This window comes from Zerene cesonia, chromosome 25 (genome assembly GCF_012273895.1).
Source record: "Zerene cesonia ecotype Mississippi chromosome 25, Zerene_cesonia_1.1, whole genome shotgun sequence".
NCBI classification, from domain to species: Eukaryota; Metazoa; Arthropoda; class Insecta; order Lepidoptera; family Pieridae; genus Zerene; species Zerene cesonia.
Genome location: NC_052126.1, coordinates 6,536,353 through 6,560,631, shown reverse-complemented (window position 1 = coordinate 6,560,631; position 24,279 = coordinate 6,536,353). Strand labels below are relative to the sequence as shown.

Below are 24,279 nucleotides of genomic sequence, written 5' to 3'. Positions count from 1 at the left end.
ATGTCTTTGCCGAACGGTGTGGACGTGTCCCAGTTGGTGCAACACCCCGTGCTGGCAGCCCTGCCACCCTTCTTCTTGAGAGCCTCGGAGAGATATCAGGTCAGTAGGTTAAATGATAACTTTTTGTAGTATCTAGTTGAGTATTAGGAAAGTGTACGAGCAATCATTCCCAAAGATTTGCTAGTAATAGTGAATTCTTATTTGATTTTTTTATGAAATTATTTACTTAATTTGATATACATTTTTCTATTTCTATTTAAAAACACTGTAATATATTAAAAAAGACAATGTAGTGCCTTCTGTGGGTAGGTTTCAAAGTAATGTACGTATGTAATCTAATAAATTTTTCACAGTGGTAATTATTTTAAAGAAATGACAAATTTGAGGAATAACAGAAGTTGTTTAAAAAAAACAGAAATTGTTTTTTTTTGTGTAAGTTGAAAACATTATTAATTCAAATTGCAATGTGTATTTTCACCTCAAATGACACAATATTGTCATATGTTTCTGAAGCTTAATAGACTACATTTTGGCAATTATTATATTTCTCAGCAGAGAGCAAAAGGTATGCGGCGGGTCTATTTAATTTAATTAACACTCTATGGTTGCAATATTTAAACAACACAAATAAATAGGTTATTGCATTTTTTTACAAAAAAAATTATTTTTCTCTATCTTTGTGTTTTTGTTCTTATAAGTCTGTAGACAATTAGGAAATGTTTAATATTTATTTTTAGATAACGATATAGAAAAATTACTATAAATAAATTCGCGAAATATGCATCCAAAAAATTTTATGTTTACCTACAATACTATACACGTTCGTTTGTAATAATTTCTAGTTGACCAAATTCCTTATAAACGGACCCCATAGCGCAATCTATGAATAATATTCATCATCATAATATTTATTCAACATTTACACAAAAGACACATTTTTATATCGTGTAAAAAGCTGTCTTCACTAACAAATTATTTCTAAAAGACAACCTGTGAAATTGGAACTACTAGAAATGCTATAATATACATATACTTATATAACTTTAGAGGTTAGCAACAGCGCACTTTTTAAATTATTGTTAATAAATATACCTATAGTAACGAATTACCACGTGTAGAATCTAAAGTTCAAATTAACAGATTAAATTACATCGGTTTCTTGTAACACTTCCGCATTATAAGATTATATTTTAATGATAGGCTATAATGTTGTAACGGAATAACATCTCATATTACAAGAGGGTCCTCAAACTGTTTCATTTTTTTGTCGTATACTAGCGTTCCGCTCCGGTTTCGCCCGTGGCACATATATAGCTTCTGTCGCTCAGTACTCTGTGAAGATGCAGCTTTCTAATGGTGAAGGAATTTTTGTAATCGGTCGAGTGGTTTTTGCGTGAAAACATTACAAATGTGCATACAAAAACACATCTGTTTCCAATTTAAATATTCGTGCAGACTGTTTTGACGACGGGGTAGTTTCAACATAATATAGATGGGTTTTTTGGGATTCATAAGCTTGATGTTTTATATAATCTATTATCTTATATTAAACAGTGTGATGGAAAACTTTAATTTACAAAATCATAGATTTCAAATGGGTCTCTTTATGTCATTTCGTGATTCAATCCCTAAAATATTCTTTACTAGCGGCACCCCGCGGTTTCACCCGCGTAAGTCCGCATCCCGTAGGAATATCGGGATAAAACGTTGCCTATATTTTATTCCAGTTATCCAGCTGTCTACGTACCAAATTTCATTGCAATCGGTTCAGTAGTTTTTACGTGAAAGAGCAACAAACACACACACATCCTTACAAACATTCGCATTTATAATATTATAAGGATTAATTGAAGTTAGAAAATTGATATTTGATGTCAATCTTGTCTGCTCTTAAATATGACTCATGTAATTAGAGACAGTTTTCTCATCTCATTTGGCACGTTACATTAAATTCTTCACAGGAACCTTAGCGTTGTTTACTATGACTGTCACATTTTGCCCTGGTTGCCTGGAAGAGATCACTTATAAGATATATGGCCGTCCAATAAGTCGTACTTTTTCTATGTAAATAGTTAAAAGGTTTCTATTCAACTATATTGATGCGTTATAAATAACTAGCTTTTCCCCCGGCTTCGCACGTGGTACATATATAGCGTATGCCATTCAGTGAAGTTGCAGTGTTCTAATGGTGAAGGAATTGAAATCGGTCCAGTGGTCTCTGCGTGAAAACGAAACATACAAGAAAACAAATAGAAAAATACATGTTTCCTTTTTAGAATATTAGTGTAGATAAATTAGAATTTGTTGAGCGTCCTGCACCGTAAGACACCCATATGTTTTCAGAAGACCCCTCATCAATTTATTTAACTTCTTTAACTTTGACGTGGACCTCGGGGGAGTTATGATATCAGTTTGAGGATCACTGGCGGCTTTATTGCATTTTTACATTGTGTGTTGAGTTCTGTGAATGTAGGTCAGTGGAGCATAGAGCTTGAGTATCCTTCGCCCGCGGCTTTGTTTGCGTGATCTTCATGATATTCTCACTATACTTATATTTAAATGAAGTTTTGATTTGTGAAGTCTCTGTCTAGGTCTTTCTTTAAGGTTGAAATGGGTTTAGCCGTTTAGTTCCCTCCCTTTTACAATAACAGTTTTACTCATGATATGTAGATGATAGATCAACTGAGTTATCTAAATTTTCGTTGTCTATTAATACGTATACATTTTATTCTGTGTGATATACAGATAAATGAAATAATTACATCTAATATTATAAATTCGAAAGTGTTTCTTTGTGTCTCTTTTACGCCGGAACGGAGCGATTTGATAATATTTTGCATCTGGAGATAGTTAGGAGGCTAGAGAGATAGGATATCCATTACAACAGGGAAACATCTCATTTCCATGGAATTTCCTACGACGGTAAGCCGCGTGCAGAATGCTAGTAAATATATATTATATATATAATATATAAAATTCTCGTGTCACAATGTTAGTCTCTATACTCCTCCAAAACGGCTTGACCGATTCCTCTGAAATTTGGTAAGCATATTGGGTAGGTCTGAGAATCGGCTAACATCTATTTTTCATACCACTAAACGATAAGAGTAAGGCAGAACAGCGTTTGCCGGGTGCAGCTAGTTATATATATAATACATGAAACTGAAATGGTGAACTTATTGCTGAAAAGCAATTTCATCTAAGCAACCTTGAGGTTATACGATTAATGTTTTTGCCATTGCAAAAAATAACACTTCGTTAATTAAAATATATTATGCGCATGTTGTAATGAATTTAATCCTAATTCTTTTTAAACGTTAGTGATTTCTCGATTTGAGATCTAATGTCGAAATAACAGCTTTTTTAATCGACTTTAAAAATAGGAGTTCTAAATTCGACTGTATTTTTTGTGTTTGTTACCGCTTATCATTTTACGAGATGAACCAATTCCATGCTATGGAAGTAGCTAAAATAAACCAGTCTAGTCGTATCTACATCAGTGAGATGCCTAATTTTTCATACTGCATAAACAGCTGAACTGAGTTTATCAGCGACGGTGTATGGACCCCCCACTGTAGATTCTCGTCTAATGTTAACTCGAGAAATACAGTAGATTTTGTAGTGTCTAATACCTAACCATTTAAGGTAATGTTACCTTTATTTTCGTTTCAGTTGCATCTTATTTTCCATTCGCATGTAAAGTTAATCCTATATGAGAGTGAAAGTTTCTTAGATTGTATGGTTGTGTTTGTTACTCTTTCACGCGAAAAACTGAGCGGATATTGATTACATTTGGTAGTGATGTAGCTTTGACCCAGTAACATACATGCTATAGAAATACTTGCATACTTGCTGTTGCTTTTACCCGTGGCCAACGGGCCGCGCTCTACTCAATGGTTATCCTGATGTTTGGATCTGTTTCTGAAAAGCAGAGCAAATCACCATAATGTCACCTATAATCCAACATTAGGTACATCGTATATCCATTATCCATTAGCAGTGGTGGCTCAGTGGTGAGAACCTCGGACTTCAAAATCGATAAGTCTGGGTTCGAGACCGGGCGACCGTGCAGGAAATAAATTGATTTTTCAATTTATCTGCGCATGTGGATAACATCACCACTGCTTAAACGGTGAAGGAAAACATCGTGAGGAAACCGGCATTTCCAAGAATTAAAAAGTTCGACGACATGTGACATCTGCCAACCCGCACTTGGCCAGCATGGTGGATTATGGCCTGAACCCTCATAGGAGGCCTGTGTCCCAGCAGTGGGAACATATATGGGCTGATGATGATGATATCCATGAGATCTCACCATTTGTCTGCTAATTTGCTCGTAGATCTGGGATCTTATTATCCTGATTAGGGTCGCCAAGATTCATTAGTTTCCTTACGTATACCTAATGCGTAAGAGACACTTTAGTTGATTCTATCAATAAACTCTTTTTTTAGTATTAATAGAGTATATTAATTGTTCTTTCAAAAGCTCCGTTCGGAAACGGTGATCTGGCATACTTTATCTTATTATCCTGATCAGGGTCGCCAAGATTCATTTACATCCTTACGTGTATCTCCTTATGCGTAAGAGCAAGTTTCACGTACACGTTAGTTGATTCTATCATTAAAGCGTTTATTTTATATTAATATATAGTATATTAATCATTCTTTCAAAAGCTCCGTTCGCAAACGGTGGTCTTCGAATTTGACTAGTCATTATGACTCATTAGTTTACACGAAAATGTCTTAGCTATTAGTTTGACCTTTGATAACTTTGCAGAAAGATTCCATGGCGATGGTAAGAACCTTCCATCACCTCTCGCAGCGACGAAAGTTTATGTTTGGCTAATGTATGTAAGTTTGTTGCAGCGTACCCCAAAATGCGCGAGATGCAGGAACCACGGCGTGGTGTCTGCGCTGAAAGGCCATAAGCGGTACTGCCGGTGGCGGGACTGCGTCTGCGCAAAGTGCACGCTGATCGCGGAACGGCAGCGGGTTATGGCTGCACAGGTAATGTGGCTATAGGTGCTATATCATCATCAGACCATGTTCACATATATGGTTAAAAATCCTGTAGTAGTTCCTCATTTCAACATTACAAATAGCTTTAGATAAAACTAAGTTTAAATACAAAGTCAAGTATTTATATTGTGAAGATTAAATATAGAATATATGGACTAAACATATGAGTACCTGAATAAATATTGTGATATTATATTATATGTGTATAAAAACACATACTATATTGATGACCTCTCCCCCCTGGATATGTGTGATTGAATTAAAATGTTTTCTTCCCCAGGTGGCACTGCGCCGGCAGCAGGCACAGGAAGAGAACGAGGCCCGGGAGCTCAACCTGCTGTACGGGGGTCAGCCGTCCACTGCGCCACACTTCCCAGAACTGTCTGATGAGGCACCAGGTGAGGATACGTTTAGAATAAGGTGCTAGTGAAATGGAATAGTTTTTATAGGCATAGTAGCATACGAATGCTACTGTATTTCATACGTTGAGTTGGGGAGCCGGTGGCTCGTATCCATCTCCTTGCCCTATTATATTCCTAGTCCTCTGTTCCCCTCAAAATCCTTTTCATATCCCATATCTTTTAAAGTTGGCAATCCATTGTCCTTACGCCTGTGCGAATGTTAATGGATGGTGGGAGCGCTTACCTACAAGCGACCCTTAACCGACTATGACATAAAAAGAGTAACCAGGGAGGTAATGGTTGGGAAGACGGTTGATAAAGGAAGATATCATCACGGTATCATCGTATGTATGTTTTCACAAGTTTGTATGAAAATAGAATGTTTTTTTTTTAAAGATACCTTAGTTAAAGTATCTTAGGTAGGTAAAATTAATTTATTACCTTCTAGGTTTCGCTCCGACTTCGTACAAATATAACCTATGTCACTCAGTCAAGTTGTAATTTGCTAATGGTTTAAGATTTTCTTATGTCAGTCCAGCAGTTTTGCGTGAAAACGTTACGAACATACACAAATACTAAAACTACCTCTTTATAATATTAGCGTAAATTAAAAGAATCAATACTCAAAGAAAAGCTCTAATTAAAGTAGAAGCGCATACAAACACACAAACATAATAGCATGAAGGATTAAAAACAATTTTATTTCGCGAACTCACTCGGTGGGTGTTGAACGAATACTGTATACGACGTTGTGGGTGTATGAAGAAATAGGATATTTGGGAAATGGCTGGTTTTAAAAATTCGTATAGTTAATGTATGTAATAACACAATCTCTTATAACAAATCGCCGTAATAATGCGTCATAATGTGTTCTTATAAAAAATCACTCTAAATTTAATATGTCAGCCCATAATTATCCGTAATATTAATTAAGTAAATAAAAAAAAATATTTTAAGGGTACTTAATAGTTAAAAGAGATAGAAGTGAAGGCTCAATATAAAATATTTACAACAACGAGTTTCGATAGCGTAAAACGTTGTTTTAGATTAATGATTGATTAGATAAATGAAAAACGAAATCGGACTTTCGTAATAAAGCATATAAATACGTACAAGCAACATATATTATACGTGCGTGCACCAATAATATTTAATTAAAAGGTTTCTTGAGACCCGCACATTACATTGAGATGTCTGATTCGAAAGTTTGCAGCTAGTACAGTATTAACTGGCTTTTTTCTATAGTAACTGCCTCTGTCACTCGAATCGCTATGTCATAATATGGTTTTTAGTCTACCTTGATGAATGGGTCTACTATATAGTAGTAGGAACAGGAAATTGCCATAAAAAAGTATAATTGTTTTAAACATAAATATAAAAATCAAGTAAAACGGAAATAACATCGACACGTCTATCTATCTGAAATATTCTTTGTAATATATACCTACTTTTATATGTTATAGTACCTAATTTTATAGAAAAATTACTCTAGACGGTTATATAAAAAACAGAATAGCCACCTTCCCGCGACATGCACCTTTTGAAGTGCGCGACGAACGTGTGATGTTTTTTTTTATACAGTTTCTAACGAATTTCAGTATTTATTTAATTGCACCTTACTCTTACAAATGTTTATAATTCGCTTTGCGTCATGACTGAAACATCAAACAAGGCGGTTTCGCGGGATTATCGTCTTAAACCTGTAGGGCGTTAGGGTGCGATTGGCGTGAACATACCACCCTTGCTACTATAACTGTTCAGAATCCGTATGAATATTAAGTGCCTGGTTTTCTTTTAATTAAATGTTTTGAAAGACGTGTATGCGTTGACAATGCTTGGCCGCCTTCTCAATGGTTTATTATTAATATTTATTTGTTTTTTATTTGTTTTTACAAGATTTACGTGTTTTTCAAAACGTTCCTTCATAATGGAAACGTACTGGTTTATTAGTTTGTAAAGTTATGTTTATATTAATTACCAGCTGTTCGCCCCGGCTTCGCCCGTGGTACATATATAGCCTGTCACTCAGTGAAGTTGTAGCTGAGAATGGTGAAAGAATTTTGAAAATCGGTCCAATAGTTTTCGAGTTTATCCATTACAAACAAAAAAAAAACACAATAACAAATTATTCCTCTTTACATATTATGGTATCAGTTATTTTATGAAATATATTACAATGATTATCATCTCTTATAATAGATTTAAGATCTCACCACATTTTTACGAGTAAGTACAAGCAAAACAAATTCAGGAAAGAACCTGGCTTTTTAATGTTGCCTATTATAAGTATATAAATTCCGAAAGTAAATAGTACTAATATATAATAGTACTATAGTAAATAATACTATATGATATTATAATATTTAATAATGATTGCCATGCGTAAACTGTGAATAGATAAGATAGATTTGATATAAATTGATAGATGATTAAATAAAACTGATTTAGGGTGACATGCAAAATAATATGCAGCTACAGGAAACTGCGAGCGAAGTTGCGGGCAGAAAGCTAGTCAATAAGATTTACTGGAATGTATAATAGATAATCTTAAAACCTTAGACTTCGAAATATCGGGCAGCAGGAATGTTTTTCTTTATCTTATCTTATACCTTTAAACGAGCAATTCTTGTATATATATATCTATATATATAATTGGAATCTCGGAATCGGCTCCAACGATTTTCATCAAATTTAGTATATAGGAGGTTTCGGGGGCGATAAATCGATCTAGCTAGGAATTTTTTTTAGAAAATGTCATATTCGTGTTTTATTCGTGTTTTTTTCCCTGACATCTATTGGTGAATAATAATACTATTTTGCTTCGTAGCTGGACAACTGAAATAACACATAGGCACTTTTTATACCGATATTCCTACGGGATACGGACTTACGCGGTTTCAACCGCGGGTCACAGCTAGTATTTTCTTTATTCCGGGTAAAGCCGGGAGGATAACTAATAAAAGGCGCAGAAATAAGAAAGAGTAATAAAAGAAGGGTACAAAAGCCACAAGTGAACGCCGGTCTAATATAAGGACAATGTGAGTTAATGACTATTATATTGCCTCTGACGATCCTCGCATTCTGTGGAACAACGTGGTACAAGTTATAAGCCGAAAGAGGACAAAATCGCTATGATTTTATATCTTTTACGTTAGAATACGAAAATATCTAACAATTTATGAGTTAAACTAATCACACTAACACTAATATGTTCGGATGTTTGTCCCTCAATCACGGTGAAACTTCTCCGCGGAATTTGATGAAATTTAGTATACATATGACATATGACCGACTATGAGCTGACTGATATAACAGGAATTTTGATATGCAGGCGCAGCCTGGACGAGCGTCTAGTATTAAATGATATAAATGACAACGACATCTCGTAAGTTGGGAGTTTATGACAATAAAAGAATAAATAATTTAATGTATTTGGCCACTAAGCTAATACAAAATACATATTAGGTTCATGTATTCTTTGACCCAGATTCCCACTAATTAAAAAAACTGAGTGTTTTCATGGGATTTTGACTACATAGTATAACCGTAGTACCTACCTAGGTAAATAGTAGCCTATGTGCTAATCCAGACTATAATCAATCTCTGTACCAAATTTCGAACTGTTTTTGCGCGAAATAGTCAAACATCCACATGTAAACTTTCACGTTTACAATATTACTAGCTGCGCCCCGCGGTTTCACCCGCGTACGTCCGTATCCCGTAGAAATATCGGTATAAAAAGTTGCCTATATGTTATTATATAATTTATATATGAAATTATATATTATATTATATAATTTCATTGCAATCGGTTCAGTAGTTTTTGCGTGAAAGAGCAACAAACGCACACACATCCTTACAAACTTTCGCATTTATAATATTAGTAGGATTAGGATTTATTTGACATTACGAAACTTATTCTCACAAAATTTCCTGTTTATAATAGTAAAACTCACTACTATTACTTACTATAACTACTTACTATTTAGTAGAACTGTTCACGCTACACCTCATAACTTGTTCGCATCGCGTGACATCACACCCACGCTTATTGCGGCTACAGTAAATAACTGGTGAAGTGGCAGCACATTCTTCTGCTCGACCATTGCTATATGAACAATAAAACGTCGCTGCTTCGAAGTGTGTGTGTCTACTTATTTGTGTGGGTAATTTTGTACTTTTTAAATACATCACTTGCCAATAACGATATTATTTGAAAGGGCATGCGGATAATATGACAATATTCATGGGCGGTGGTGAAGGATTACCGCCTTTTATGACACAAAAAACAGATATTATTTATATATCTAGATGGTTAAGGAATGTCGAATTCAGTCATTCTATCAACGAGACAGTTAAAACGATTAACGACTAGAGATAAATTATATTTAAATACAATATATTTGTCTGCAATCAAAATTAAACCGTTGCTTCGTTACCAAACTTATTACGGTAAAAATAAATATTCAATTAGGTAACTACCCTAAACAATTTACTTACTTACTATAGTGGCGCAGTGACCCAAAGTGAGTCTTGGCCTCCGACATACACAGCCTCCATTTGATCCTATCCTGTGCCACCTCTTGCCAGTTGACATCACCGACGACCCTAAACAATTATCTCAATTAAATTTAAACAAATGCTTTCTTTTGTCAATTAATAAAACGATAAAGCTCTATGCTTTTAAATCTGTATATAGACTCTTCTTCTACAAAAACCTACCTCTACTCAAACAGAAAGAAAATCGCTCCGCCAATCGCTGACTCCTGTCGCTCGTCCCACGCATACCGTCACGTGTCTGCTACATTCGCACATTCCAACACTTGGACCACATTACTCACTTATTTGCTCGTCCCGGGTTCAAAACCATATCTGAGACACTTATGAGAAAGAAATATGTCATTTTCAGAGCCTGTTTTTATTTCTACCTACACCACAGTCAAAGTTCTTAGTAATGTGACTTAGCAATTATGTGATGGAAATAAGACACTCACGTGGTACCTGTGTTAAAAGTAGCCTATCTGCTAATCCACACTATATCTGTAACAGATCCTATGACCTATGATCTATCTCTGTACCAAATTTTACGTAGATAAAATAAGTTTTCGCGTGATAGAGTGACAAACATCCATACAGTCTAACATACTTACGCGATTTGAACATTAGTAGGATTATTGAGTTGTGGTAAACATTAAATTATCTTGTCTAGCCGTTTGCGGCTTTAACTGGGAGATCAAAGGATTTATTCCATCTGTATACTTTCTCTACACACAGTGATATAACGTAGCGTTTCGTTTTTTCAACCTACTTCAAAAAGAGATCAATTTGGCTGTATTTTTTTGACTTTGTTACCTCAGAACATTCGACTTGGTGAATCGATTTTGATGATTCTTTTTGTATTTAACGGTGCCTCCCGTGTCCCATTAAAATGTGGTCTAGAGCTGACAATAGAAAGGCGGTAATTTTGTCTAGGACCTGTATGATATTGACTCGGTTGCCATGGAAACGCATGTAAAATCCCATCGTGCTTTGGAACTCTAATTATACATTTGAATAAATTCACTAATTCATTAGTCAATTTGCGTATGAATGGCGAATTGAGATCGGAAATCGAAACGGCATTTCAATTGCGTATTTTCAATATCGAAATATGTTTAAATTTACGTTAAATTTTAATGATTTTCGAGTAGCGTTCGGGGAATTTATCCCGACAACCATGTATTATGATATTTATATATATATTTTTTATGTCATAACGGGCATCTGAGCTGATGGTTCGCCTGATGGTAAACGATCACCACCGCCCATGAACATTCGCAGAAGCTCAAACCTCTGAGAGTGCGCTGCCCGCTAAGGGATAAAGGATAAGGAAAGGATTGATGAAGGAAAAAAAGGAATGGACTGGGAAGGGCAAGGAGAAGGAAATAGGCCTCCGGCTCCCCCACTCACCGTATGAAACACAATAGCAAGCTATTATTTCACGCCGGTTTTCTGTGGGGGTGTGGTACTTCCCCGGTGCGAGCTGGCCCAATTCGTGCCGAAGCGTGCTCGACTCCCACAATAAAATAAAGATATATATTAGCTACGCATTTCGGCCATCACCACAATCTGTTTTAAAAGAAAACCCATTCTGAATATTAACTATTTGCATCACGCGGCAATATATCTCTAAATGAAACCCTTCTACTGATGAAGACCGGCGTGAAATAGTAGCCTGCTACTGTGTTTCGTTCGGTGAATGGGGGAGCCGGAGGCTCATATCTTTTCCCTTACCCTTTCCAGTCCTTTCCTTTACATCTCTCGCCAATCCTTTCTTAATCCCTTCCCAATATAAAGTCGGCAAGCCATTTGTAGAGGCGTAAGGTCTGCAATGGACCTTATGCCTCTCCAAATGTTCATGGGCGGTGGTAGCGCTTCCCATCAGGCGTCCATCCAGCTCTATTGCCGACTGTGACATAAATAAAAAAAGATGTACATATATGTAGACAATAGACATCAATCCAAGAAGCACGTCTTTTCTTTTATTCCTCTCGTCAACCTTTGTTAATCCCTTTGAAATTTAAAAACCAGCCATTTGTAAAATGTCCATGGGCGGTGGTAGCGCTTACCATCAGGCTTCTCACCAGCTCCATTGTCGACGATGACATTTAATGAAGAATACTATGCTTAAAAGACTTTTTCCAAATTACAACCTAGACGCTAAATCTTATACTACTGATATTATAAATGCGAAAGTTTGTGAGGATGTGTGTGCGTTTGTTGCTCTTTCACGCAAAAACTACTGAACCGATTGCAATGAAATTTGATACGTAGACAGCTGGACATCTGGAATAACATAAAGGCAACTTTTTATCTCGACATTCCTACGGGATACGGACGTACGCGGGTGGAACCGCGGGGCGCAGCTAGTTACTAATAAAAATGAAACCACTTGCAATAAGATATTACAAAGCATGTTTATTCGGTGGTTCTAAAGCTATTTTCCATATTAACATTCAGAAAAGCGTATTTTCATATAGAATTTATTATCCAATGAAGGTATATTTATCCATTAATGTGAATATCAAACATCGAGAACGGGTGTATCATTAAATAACACTAAACGAAGAATCCTCTACAAGTACCCAACGATTTTCCTTTCCACTCACTTTTGAGTTCATTTTGATCTTTTCCTTGAGTTGTATACGCTTGCCGTCTCTCTCACTCGCATAGATCACTGTACTCGCATCTCTGTCGTGTGATTTCGATACCATTTATGTTTGAAGCGCTTTGAGCTGGGATGGTAAACCATTTACCTGTGTGACTATGAATTATTATTTCTTATATGTGACGTGTATATTGTGAATTAAATTGTGTGTCACAAAACATTGACAATATTAGTGCAGGTTTAATGAAGTAATAATACATAAGACCATGTTTTGTTGAATTATTTGTTGAATTATGTTTCCAAGATTCAAAGGAAAATAGCGGCACTGCGTTTAAATATTTGTATTACTGTTTTTCATAAATTTATACCTGGCAATGATAAATCAAATCATCATAGCAATATGGATATTAAACCACTGCACCGATTTTAATGAACTTTGGTTCCAAGACAGCTTTAAACCAGAGAGAGTACACAAGATAATTTATACAAAGCGGGAACTGTAAAAGTTTTCCTTTAAACACTCCAGAATCTCACAAACGTTCATTTAATATATTATTGGCACAAGCTCACGAGCCAAAGGTTTCTAAAACTCAACTCACGGTATATCTATCTCTGTCCAACACGCGGCGTGCGCATCTTCCATCTCACGTCCACTCACGGTCAGTAAAGGATGAAACTCGGACTATTGTAAGAGGCTATAATGAACTGGTTTTCCATAGAGAAGGGTTTCCTATTTATTTTTACAGTTTATTGCTAAAGTATTTCATTCAATGGAAACGCTTCAATGCTCATTCAATTTAAATCTTCATAAATGATTTTATTTTGGTATCCCGCGTTCGCTTCGCTTCGTTTTTGTAGAGATTTGTAAAGGAATTTCCTTGATATTGAATATTACTAGTTGTTGCAATTGAAAAACACGTTTTAATGAACAAATGTATACGTATATGAAATTTTTTATTTTCTACATAAGCTACTCAGTACTGAAAACCATATTTAAATCAGATCAGTAGTTGGTATTTGTATAATAATATTAGGTTCAGGATCAGGAGACATTTTTTGAATAACAATTTTTTAAATTTTCACATAGTATACAACAACATCGCTTTCCGCCGTCTGTGTGTCTATAATTTTAGATCTTTAAAATTACTCAACAGATTTCGATGTTCTTTTTTTTTAATAGATAGACTAATTCCAGAGGATGGTTAATATGTATAATTACATAGAAGAAAGTGGAAGGGGTGGGGGTTTTACTCTGGATTTAACGCTTGCGAAGCCAGCTAAAAGCTAGATATGGTATAAAACCTTATCATCTTTCAATAATGTAATAATATCTTAACATTATTGATATGCATTTAATCACCTGTATGTCTGTATGTCACCGCCTTCAATTGATTCAATTTTAACTATTTTAGCGGATCACTTATCACGGATCAGTGAAAATACATTAATTTCATCAGTATCTTATCATTTTCTTACGTAAAGTAGAAGAAAGTTTGAAAATTATTTAAAAGTACTGGAAATTGTCATTTGATTAAGTAACAAATTCACAAATTCAATATATTTCTAACTAAATGTTATTTCTCTAGAATACCTACTCGTGTCTCTAAAAAGTTTTTATATGTAACATACTTATCATACTTGTGGGTAGATATAGAATGCCTTTATTTGTTCCCTATAAGATCCGAGAGGCCGGTTCAAGATACATTATTATTCTGTTAACAGAAGACAATATATTATCGACGTATAATCCCACACCTTACCCCAAAAGTATAAATTCTTTATTAAAAATACCAGATGTCCTCAACCTAACGAAATTAATAGCAGTTTATTTGTTAAACTCTATTAATATCGAAATTAACCCTCGACCCCTGACTATTCAAGTGATTAGCGATACTAACAATACAACCCCGCTTCGCTCGCTACGATTGTTCGCGACACCTATTATTTACGACTATTGAGTATTAAACAAAAATCATCCGTAACTCCACTGGGTAAGACTTAAAATCCATTGCGACGAAAGTTTCAAATTGCTTGATAGAGTTTTGTCATTCATTACAAAGTTAATTGTATTACCATTCTGTAAAGTTGAATTTCGAACGCAGTTGGCATACAAATTTCCTGCTACCAAGTTCAGTGTAAAAGCAACGGTTTCGCTATAGCGTTAAGGTTGAAATTTCGCGGTTCGCAAAGTTTAAACTTTGATATTGGATCGAGTAACTTTAAATCGGCGGGTGGTAACAATAAAACCAATTGTTGGGTGCGTCTATTATTAAAGTTTTCGAGCTAATTCCAACTCTATTTTAACAGAGATAGGGGTTAAATTACTGTTAAATGAAATATACGCGAAAATTCATTCGATTGAGGAATTAGTATTCCATTGCATTGCAATCATAGTGGTTCAGGGTTGACACCCGAGCGTTATTAATTTGATTGCTTGATAAATAACTCATAAAATGATTTATGTCGTATCACTAACCGTTTAGCGGGAATTAGAAAATATAAGAGCGTCATATTAAATTTTCTTTTCTATACTTGATATCTATCCATATTACGTGAAAATTATAGTTTCCCCTGTAGTACATGTAGCATAAACACTCAAGGATCTCTTACAGATCGAACGGTGAAATAGTTTTTGGAATGGGTCCAGCAGTTCCAGATAGAGCGCGTGCAAGCAAACAAACAGTCTTGTTTTATATTATTAGCGCTTGTGGAAAATTTAGCATTGAAATGATATTTACAATGAATTAATGCTATGTTTTTTTAATGAACATAACAAATTTCAGATTAAATTACTAGGTATAACTGAAAGTTCCAGCTATTTTTGTAGTTAAATCATACATAGGTTTTTTTACCCTCATAATAAGTGATGGTAATTAAAGTCCCTCCTCATATTAAATCTAAAAAGCAGCTCTGTCCCTCTATCTGATTTTTAAAGTAAGAACTGTACGGAAAAAAAACTCGGACCGAAAGCTATTCTAAACATATGATAAACTACCAACCAGCTCCGGTTTCGCACGGGTGTAATAAACATGATATATTCATGTAAACCTTCCTTAAATTATCTATCTATTAAAATAACCCCATCAAAATCTGCTGCGTAATTTCATAGATCGAAGCGAACAGATACACAGACGACGGAAAGCGACCTTGCGTTATACTACGTAGAAGCAACCCTAAATCTATTAAATTACTTCTGTGTTTAATATGAGGCAGGCGGGATTATAGACACAATGAATAAATGAAGAGGAATTTCGTCCGTATGTCGGGTTCTTTGTAACGGCAGTTCATAACGTTTAATTGGATACTAGCCGGCCCACGCAGCTTTGCCCGACAAAGGAATGTTTCGCATTTCCCATTGCTTCGTTTCTGATAGGCGTTGCGTGATGTTATATGGTTTTTAGCATAATAATAATTTTTACTTCATTGAATTCAAATTGTTAGATCTAGACTAAATTCAAATAGGATCACACGGGAGGTACCAGCTTTCAAATAGAATAAAACCATAAAAATCGCTTCAACCAGCAAGTTATGTGGTAACAAGAATATAAAATTGATAACCCCCTTTTTTGAAGTCGGTTGATAATGTTTCTATTTGACCCGTAAGACAGTAATTGTTTTAATAATAATAAAAATCATCTTTATTTAGTCCTCACAACATTAGTACATAACAAAAACTTAAAAATACAGTAATTTCTTTTAAATTAAGAGTTAAAACAAACCAACTATCCTGCTTTATATTATTATAGTATATATTATTTTAGAATTTAGTGGGAATAATGTCCGTTCGTACAACACATTTCTTATCGAAATCAGTCAAGCAGTTCTTGAGCTTTTCTAGTAAGTTAGTAAGTTTGTGAGATCTATATAAATAAATTTTTCTTCCTCATATATTTTCTTCAAATTCAGCTTCCAAAATATTTTCTCACTTTAGTAGCATTTTCTAAATAACAAACAATAACAATATAAAAAGGGCGTGCCACAAACAAACATCAAGATAGACAAACTCATTAACTATAGTTTCGTATCAGATGTCTGATAAACAGACTGTTAATTTTAAACAACGTTTTACACGGGCCGCTTAACCCGCGGTTAAGGGTTACTTGTATTTAATTTGCATAAAGAATGTATAGCGCAGCGAGCTGGTTAAATCAGCCGTTTTATTAATGGCCTAGGCTGGTTATTAAACAGCGCCGTTTGATTAACTTTTATTTTCCCGATCGTAAAATCCTCGTTGTGTCTGCATACCCGTTACGCCCGTTTATAAGACAAACAGACGGACAAGTATTTTCATGAAGTTCTTCTCGATAAATTTACTAGTAGGTATATAATATATCAATAGTGTAATATATGCAATTCATTTGCCTTACTCTTATCATTTAGGGGTATGAAAAATAGATGTAGGCCGATTCTCAGGACTACCCGATATGCACGCAAAATTTCATGATGATCTATCCAGACGTTTCGGAGAATTCGCTAAAATTGTGCCACGGAAATTTTATATATAAGAAGATATTATTCAGTCTTCCCCATTCTGAGGATAAACTCACCTAAACGCACCGATATCTTGCCGGTAAATATTTACAAAGAAAAAACAAATAAACAATAATATTTCGAATTTAATCAAAGCCACTACTAAGTATTCCCGATGTATCAGCGTCAGGTATCATCTAATGAAAAAATAGAGAAAACTTCGCGAAGCGAAGCGGTATTGAATTACGGCATCAATTCTGCATCCCTTACGAGGATCGGAGAGGGATGGTTATCCGACTTGTAAGAGGAAGTGTAATGTGTTGTTGTTATTTAGTAATCTGTGGTAATGTTTTAAGCGATTTTAATTTTATAGGTTTTAAGTTTAAGTTGCTTGTCGTGGTTAATTGGACAAGTTTTGGTGAAGATTTAATATAGGGCATGTTCCTTTTTTCAAATTTGACAGTTTGTCGTGAAGATCCAACGTTCACTTTGATTTAAAACTTCATTTTTTTTTTGCTTGAATTTTAGCACATGCCTTATGCCTTTCATGCCTTCTTCTCTTCTCTTCAATATATAAAACGTTAGAATATATACAGAAAGTCAGTTTTTTTTTCAATATTTAAAATAAAATTACTGTACCTTATAGATTAATGCGTCAAAAAGGAATCGAGGTAGATAAACTAATCGTTTTAAATTTTAATTTATAATTGAAGCCGATGCATTAAATAATAACACTTATCGAATAATCCTACTAATCCTACTAGTTCTTCTATCCTATCCTACTAATATTATAAATGCGAAAGTTCGTAAGGATGTGTGTGTGTTTGTTGCTCTTTCACGCAAAAACTACTGAACCGATTGCAATGAAATTTGGTACGTAGATAGCTGGACAACTGGAATAACATATAGACAACTTTTTATCCCGATATTCCTACGGAATAGAGACTTACGCGGGTGAAACCGCGGGACGCAGCTAGTATTAAATAAAAATGTTACTACGGGGAAATAACTCGATAAAAAAGTAAGTACTCAGGTAGTTGTGATACCACTCTTGATATCAAATTAAACTGATATCCTTTTCAATTATTTTTGAGACGTTCTTAGATAGTCGCGGGCTAAAAGCGTTGGGCCAACCCTAACCCTAAAATAAACATTCGTAACCAATATTTAACCTTACCACATTTAAATAGAATACAAATTTAAACAACAGATTTCTTTATCACAATCTAAAGCGATTCTGTATCTTCTCACAACGCAATAAGGCTTAAAGTTCAATGCTAAACGCTCCAGCCCTTGGCATTTATTTTTAAATTTCGTCTGTAATCGTTGGTCATCACAATAAAGTTTTTATAACTTGTTGAGTTTTCCCTCCGTAATTCTATACATTTTTTTTCGCTGAGTATCAATTATTATGTTACGAGTGTTCTTGTGTACAAATATTTATCTATTGGTAATGCTCTTGTATGCTGAATAGGCTGTTATATTGAACACTTTTTATTAAAAAAAGCTACCACTTCTCTATCAATTTTCTTTTATTACGTGTCCTTGTGAAGAAAAAATATTTTTCTTAATTAAAAACCATTTTTTAATGGAACTAATAGTTAAAAAGATACCGTGCCTAATATTATATTCCTTCTATATAAATACAGTACGTAGTAAGTTATTACGTAGTAAGGTAGTACGTAGTATTTTTCTTCAATACTAACAAATTTTCAAGAATAGGTATTTATGCGATGTTTAATCAACTTTTTAAACATGGTGGCGAATTAGTAGCGTATGTTATATTCAGTCCATGATACAAATTTGTAAATAACGTATAAACACAACTTTTACACATTTTGTAATCATGGAGCGTGCTTTCTAAAAAATATTCTTTAGTCCTACACGCTTGACGTTTTCTTATTTATCTTTAAATCGTTTTTCTAATAATTTTTCAAAATATAATCTTCATGATTTTAAATTACAACCACATTATAAAAAATACGGATATTCACATTATTTCATTAACAAAAAGTGAATTCAGATAGCCATAATAAAATCAACATTAACAAAGGCCTCAAAAACATAATGTGCTTACTGATAAAGTTACCTATACAAAGTTGAGACCGCGGCTCCCCCTGCAAGTGACCCTTAATTATTGCTTACGACCATAGCCGCTGGCTAATTGGTGTTTTTTGTTATTTTGTTTTCATAAAAACAAACACTTAGGGGTAGGAAGAGTTATTGGTTGTGCTTTATGTGGCTAGGTTTAAAAGAATGACTGGGGCTGACCGAGAAGTATTTAAGCAGTACTAAAACTCAAACTCAAACATTTATTTATTAAATTAGACTTCTTATAGAAGCAGTCAGTCGGTCAATTAGCATAACTCACAGAGAAAGTTTCTCTAACACTGGTTTTAAATGATAGATGCAGTTTACCAAAATCCTTATTTATCTTCTATATTTGCAACTAAAAAGAAGCAAATGAAATTGGAAAAATAGAGCTTTCGTATACTTGACAACGCTGACGTAAAAATTGTCTCATAAAACTGTACCTAATGAATCGTTAAATATTGAAAGTTATACCCACAGGTCACGTACACACTTATGTCTAAACTCTTCCGTTCCCACTATCAATTACCATGAAATCAATATTATTGTTAAAAACCTAAACTGTCACGAATAACCAAGCGCTAACCAAAACACGGGACAGTCGCATGCAAATGTCATTCCTATAATTGTATTAATTCGACACGCCGCGCGTCGCCGCCAGATGTCGCATAAATCCACGCACAATGGCGCCGGCTCGCGTATTGTCGTTTGATTTACACATTACTGTGTAGCTGGTTAACACGTACTGTACCTTTATGTGGCTTGTCGATTTATTTGCTGGTGGGTTTTTGATGTGGTTTACGCGAGTTGATGTATAATTTGGGATTGCAGGAAACTGGTTGATATGCTATTTTGATAAATAATGAATAGATAAGGAGCCTTCGTCCTTTATGAAATTTATAATTCCTACGAATACTGCAAAATAAAAAGTGTATGTTACGACTAATCCTACTGATATTATAAATGCGAAAGTTATCTGTTGTTTGATATTTGTTACTCTTTCGTTCGAAAACAGCTTAACGTATCTGAATGAAATTTTGATAGAGATAGATTATAGTTTGTATTAGCACATAGGCTTCTTTTTAAACGGGTACCACGCGAGTGATGCTGCAGGTTACAGCTAGTGATTTCATAAGCGTTTAAGCATAGTAGCACGTGATTTTAACGTGTAAGGGGACATAGCCGCGGGTAAAGCTTTTCAAATAAAATACAGCTTTTCCTTCACTCCCTGCAATAACTGTTAGCGAAATCCTCTACTCGTTCACCCTTCCCTATTTTCCGTTATTGACCTACCATTGCCACTTTGATGGTTTTATTTATATCTCTGCAGCTTGTTATCACAATAATATGTTATTGAGATTCTGTTTATGATTTGAACTGTATTATGATAGATTGTGTGGTTATTGTAACTGAACTGTTGCTTAAAGTATATTTAAGTGAAATTTATGATATCTAAGGAAGTATGTAACCACAAATTATTGTATGCTAGCTGTGCCCCGGGGTTCTACCCGCGGTTTCACCCGCGTTAGTGCGTATCCCATAGGAATATCGGGATAAAAAAATGCTTATATGTTATTCCAGTTGTTCAGCTATCTACGTACCGAATTTTATTGCAATCGGTTCAGTAGTTTTTGCGTGAAAGAATAACAAACATACACATCCTCACAAACTTTCTTATTTATAATATTAGTAGGATAGGATAGGATTAATTACAATCTATCTATTTAAATGATATATTTGATCATAGCCCTTTAGAGTTAGTCTTTCATTTCAGCCCTAGGCCGAATGAAAAATTATTTATTGGTAAATTATCTAATAGTCAAAATAGTTGTTACAATCGGCCTGGCAGTCTTTGATTGACAAACAAACATACCTTTAAATACTTAAACATGCAATAAATAAATGTCGGTCACAAAGAATAAACCTTTTGTACAAATATTTAATAAACACTTTCCACACAACTCTTTGAATGGAAATATATGAATATAAGAAATACATTCAACAGATATATAATAGCACAATCGAATAAATATAATTCAATCGAGTATCATTGAATTGATTACAATAAAGCGCACAATACACCCACGTTCAAACAGTAAATACATGAACAATACATCAAAAATATCATATACCCTCATTTACAAGCAGATGTCTCTATTAAACGCAATTCAATACGGAACGCATGGGGATACAAGCCTCCCTCTCGCACGCACGCTGTGTAATACTTCCATCTCTCTCACTATAATGAGGATCAAAAAGGCCAGAATTTTTATAAGTGTGTTTGTATTGAATGCATAATAGTGTATTATTTTAATGAAATTCAGTATGTTTTGTGGAGCGGGCTTTTATTACTTTTTGTTGGCTCTTTGTGTTTCATCTTAAGTTTGTTCATTTTATTTAGTTTTGTTGTGAGTTGATTTAATCTATGCGGTGTGGGGATGTTTTGTGAACTTTGGATTTTCTATTAATTAAAAAGGACTAGTTAAATTCAAATAAGATATTTATTAAATAGATTGAGGTATTCGGTTTTTTACTTGTTTTTTAATAATTTCATTTCTTTCTTTCTTCCGTTACGCCATCAGTTACATAGTTAAGTAATAAATAATAATAACTCATTCAAATAATTTTAAGCAAAATGTTGTGATATCACTCATTAAACAAACCCAAAAAGGATCTGACCGTGCATATGCGAAAAACAAAATCCAACACCGAACAGCACTCGACAAAATAAAACCTCAAAAAACCCGTATCGAAAACAATTTCGTTAAAAATAAGAAACAAAAAATGTGCTTTTCACGAGAACCAAGCACATATTGAATTGAACTACTCGCACGATCAAATTGTAATCGAATTCATTTGAACTGTAGGGCCTTCCCTCCCCCGCTCGCTTTCCCCACCGCCAGCCCTTAATCCTTAAAAAAACAATAAAGATCGACCATTAAATTCGCACACACCAGTGAAAACGAGGCGGTTTCTAATTGCACGGAACACAATGACTCAACGCAACTGAACAACTCCGCGTATAAATTGTTTCCATTGTATTTTTAAACACATTAAAATTAAATAGGAGTGTGTTTACTAACCGTTTTATATTGGATTTCCATTTTAACGACAGCGCAGTCATTGTTTGAATGTTTTTTAGTTTTACTAACGTGTAGGTTGCTTTTTGTTTACTAATTGTTGGCAATCAGTACGTGGTCACATTCTGGGGTGAAGTACGGTGATTCATAAATTAGTTTATATTCTGAATCACCTTTCGTATTTAAAATTTTGTAAATTAAAGAAAATATAATTGCGTATAATGCATATCAAAAATCAGTCGAATGTAATAGATATCATTTTTTTTATTTTTAACTTGTATTTCTGTAATATTAGTAGGATAACCTAAAACTATATATCTAAATAGCTACTACATATCTTAATACGTTTCCAACCTCAATTCAACATTGAATTATCCACTGTTATCTTGGAGCTGTTTTCAACATACTATTTATTAACTTTAAATAACGATTAGCTTTACTTTTTAACAATTTCAATTTGACTAGTAATTTAATAATCTAACAATCGTAACGCCCTCGTCCGTAGACGTGCGAGAAACATATAAAATTATCGAATTTCAAGCATTTCAAATGTTTGCGCCACAACTGCTCAAGATTTGTTTTTATCGATTCGTGCGCTTTTATTCGCGACTGTACTTTCAAAGTTTATTTTATGTTACAAGGAAAATGATTCAAAGAGACTATATTTTAGTTGCGCTTATGTTTTAAACGAAGTTAAATATTTAATATGGATCTTAAAGTTATTGATACAAAACCAGTTTTTCGAACATTTAAGTAAGATTTAAGAAAAAGCAGTGGTGGCTCAGTGGTGAGAACCTCGGACTTCAAAATCGATAAGTCGGGGTTCGAGACCGGGCGAGCGTGCAGGAAATAAATTGATTTTTCAATTTATCTGCGCATGTAGATATAACATCACCACTGCTTAAACGGTGAAGGAAAACATCGTGAGGAAACCGGCATGTCCAAGAATTAAAAAAAGTTCGACGGCATGTGACTTCTGCCAACCCGCACTTGGCCAGCGTGGTGGATTACGGCCTGAACCCTCTTAGGAGACCTGTGTCCCAGCAGTGGGAACATATATGGGCTGATGAAAAAGTAAGATTTTGCGTTAAAATCGACAAGTGGAATGTGAAATCTATTGCATAAAAAACACTCCATTGTTTTAAGTTTTCGAAATAATACATATTTAACGAAATGTACTAACTACCATTATTTAAAAAAATACGTAGCGATTATCCATAAATGTGCTTCAATTCAATCTATCAGATATGCAATTATTTATTATTGGTGTCATATTTTCATTGCACATATAATTTCTATTTTAGCAATCTAGTATAACCTCTTTTCTTTGTCCTCAGTTCAGAAACGAGCTCGCATCACTGAAGTGTGTTCCAGCCCATCACCACCAGAAATCCAGGAATCGAAGACACCAGGCCAGACACCTCCACTCTCCACACCCCCTCCCAGATCCCCGTCTGACCACGAGCTAAATGTAGAAGAGGAATTAGACCACTCTGAATCGTCGCTCACTCCAGAAAATCTATCCCTAAAAGAACAGAGACAGGATGACGTCAAGAAAGAAGAAGACGACAAATGGGAGAACCAAAATTACAAATACCGACGCGGGAAACCTGAGACGCACATGCCTGAGCCTCTGGAAGATTCCACGCCATTCCAGAAGTCTCCAGTCGACGTGCTCATAAAGGTGTTTCCGAGGCGCAGTCGCCAGGAGATCGAAGCCATTCTGGCCAGGTGTAAAGGTGACGTGGTAGCCGCTATGGAAACAATGGTGAATGGCCCTGAATCCTCATATAATCTAACTCCTGAGTCTCCATACATGCAGAGCTACCAGTCCAAATCAGCTTTCTCCCCGCTATCAAACCAGAGCTTTAAGTTCTCGCCGTCGAGAAGATTTCTGACTCCCCCATATAGTGGGACAGGATACTTGCCTACTGTGATCCGACCACCTCCGGAGTACTTGTCCTCATTCCTGCCGCCCTCCGAGCTGATGTACGGCCGCCAGCTGCAAGTACCCTCACCTGGAACGTCGCCGACCTCGGATAATACCAACAACGAAGGGTTTTCTGATTAG

The 24,279-nt window shown here is 34.9% G+C and overlaps 1 protein-coding gene across 1 annotated transcript; it reads left to right on the top strand.

The window, feature by feature from the left end:
• On the top strand, positions 1 to 24,279 carry LOC119836790 (doublesex- and mab-3-related transcription factor A2-like). Its single transcript, XM_038362258.1, has 4 exons — positions 1 to 99; positions 4,867 to 5,011; positions 5,277 to 5,417; positions 23,546 to 24,279. The coding sequence occupies exons 1-4, from the start codon at positions 1 to 3 to the stop codon at positions 24,277 to 24,279; spliced, it is 1,119 nt and encodes a 372-aa protein (XP_038218186.1).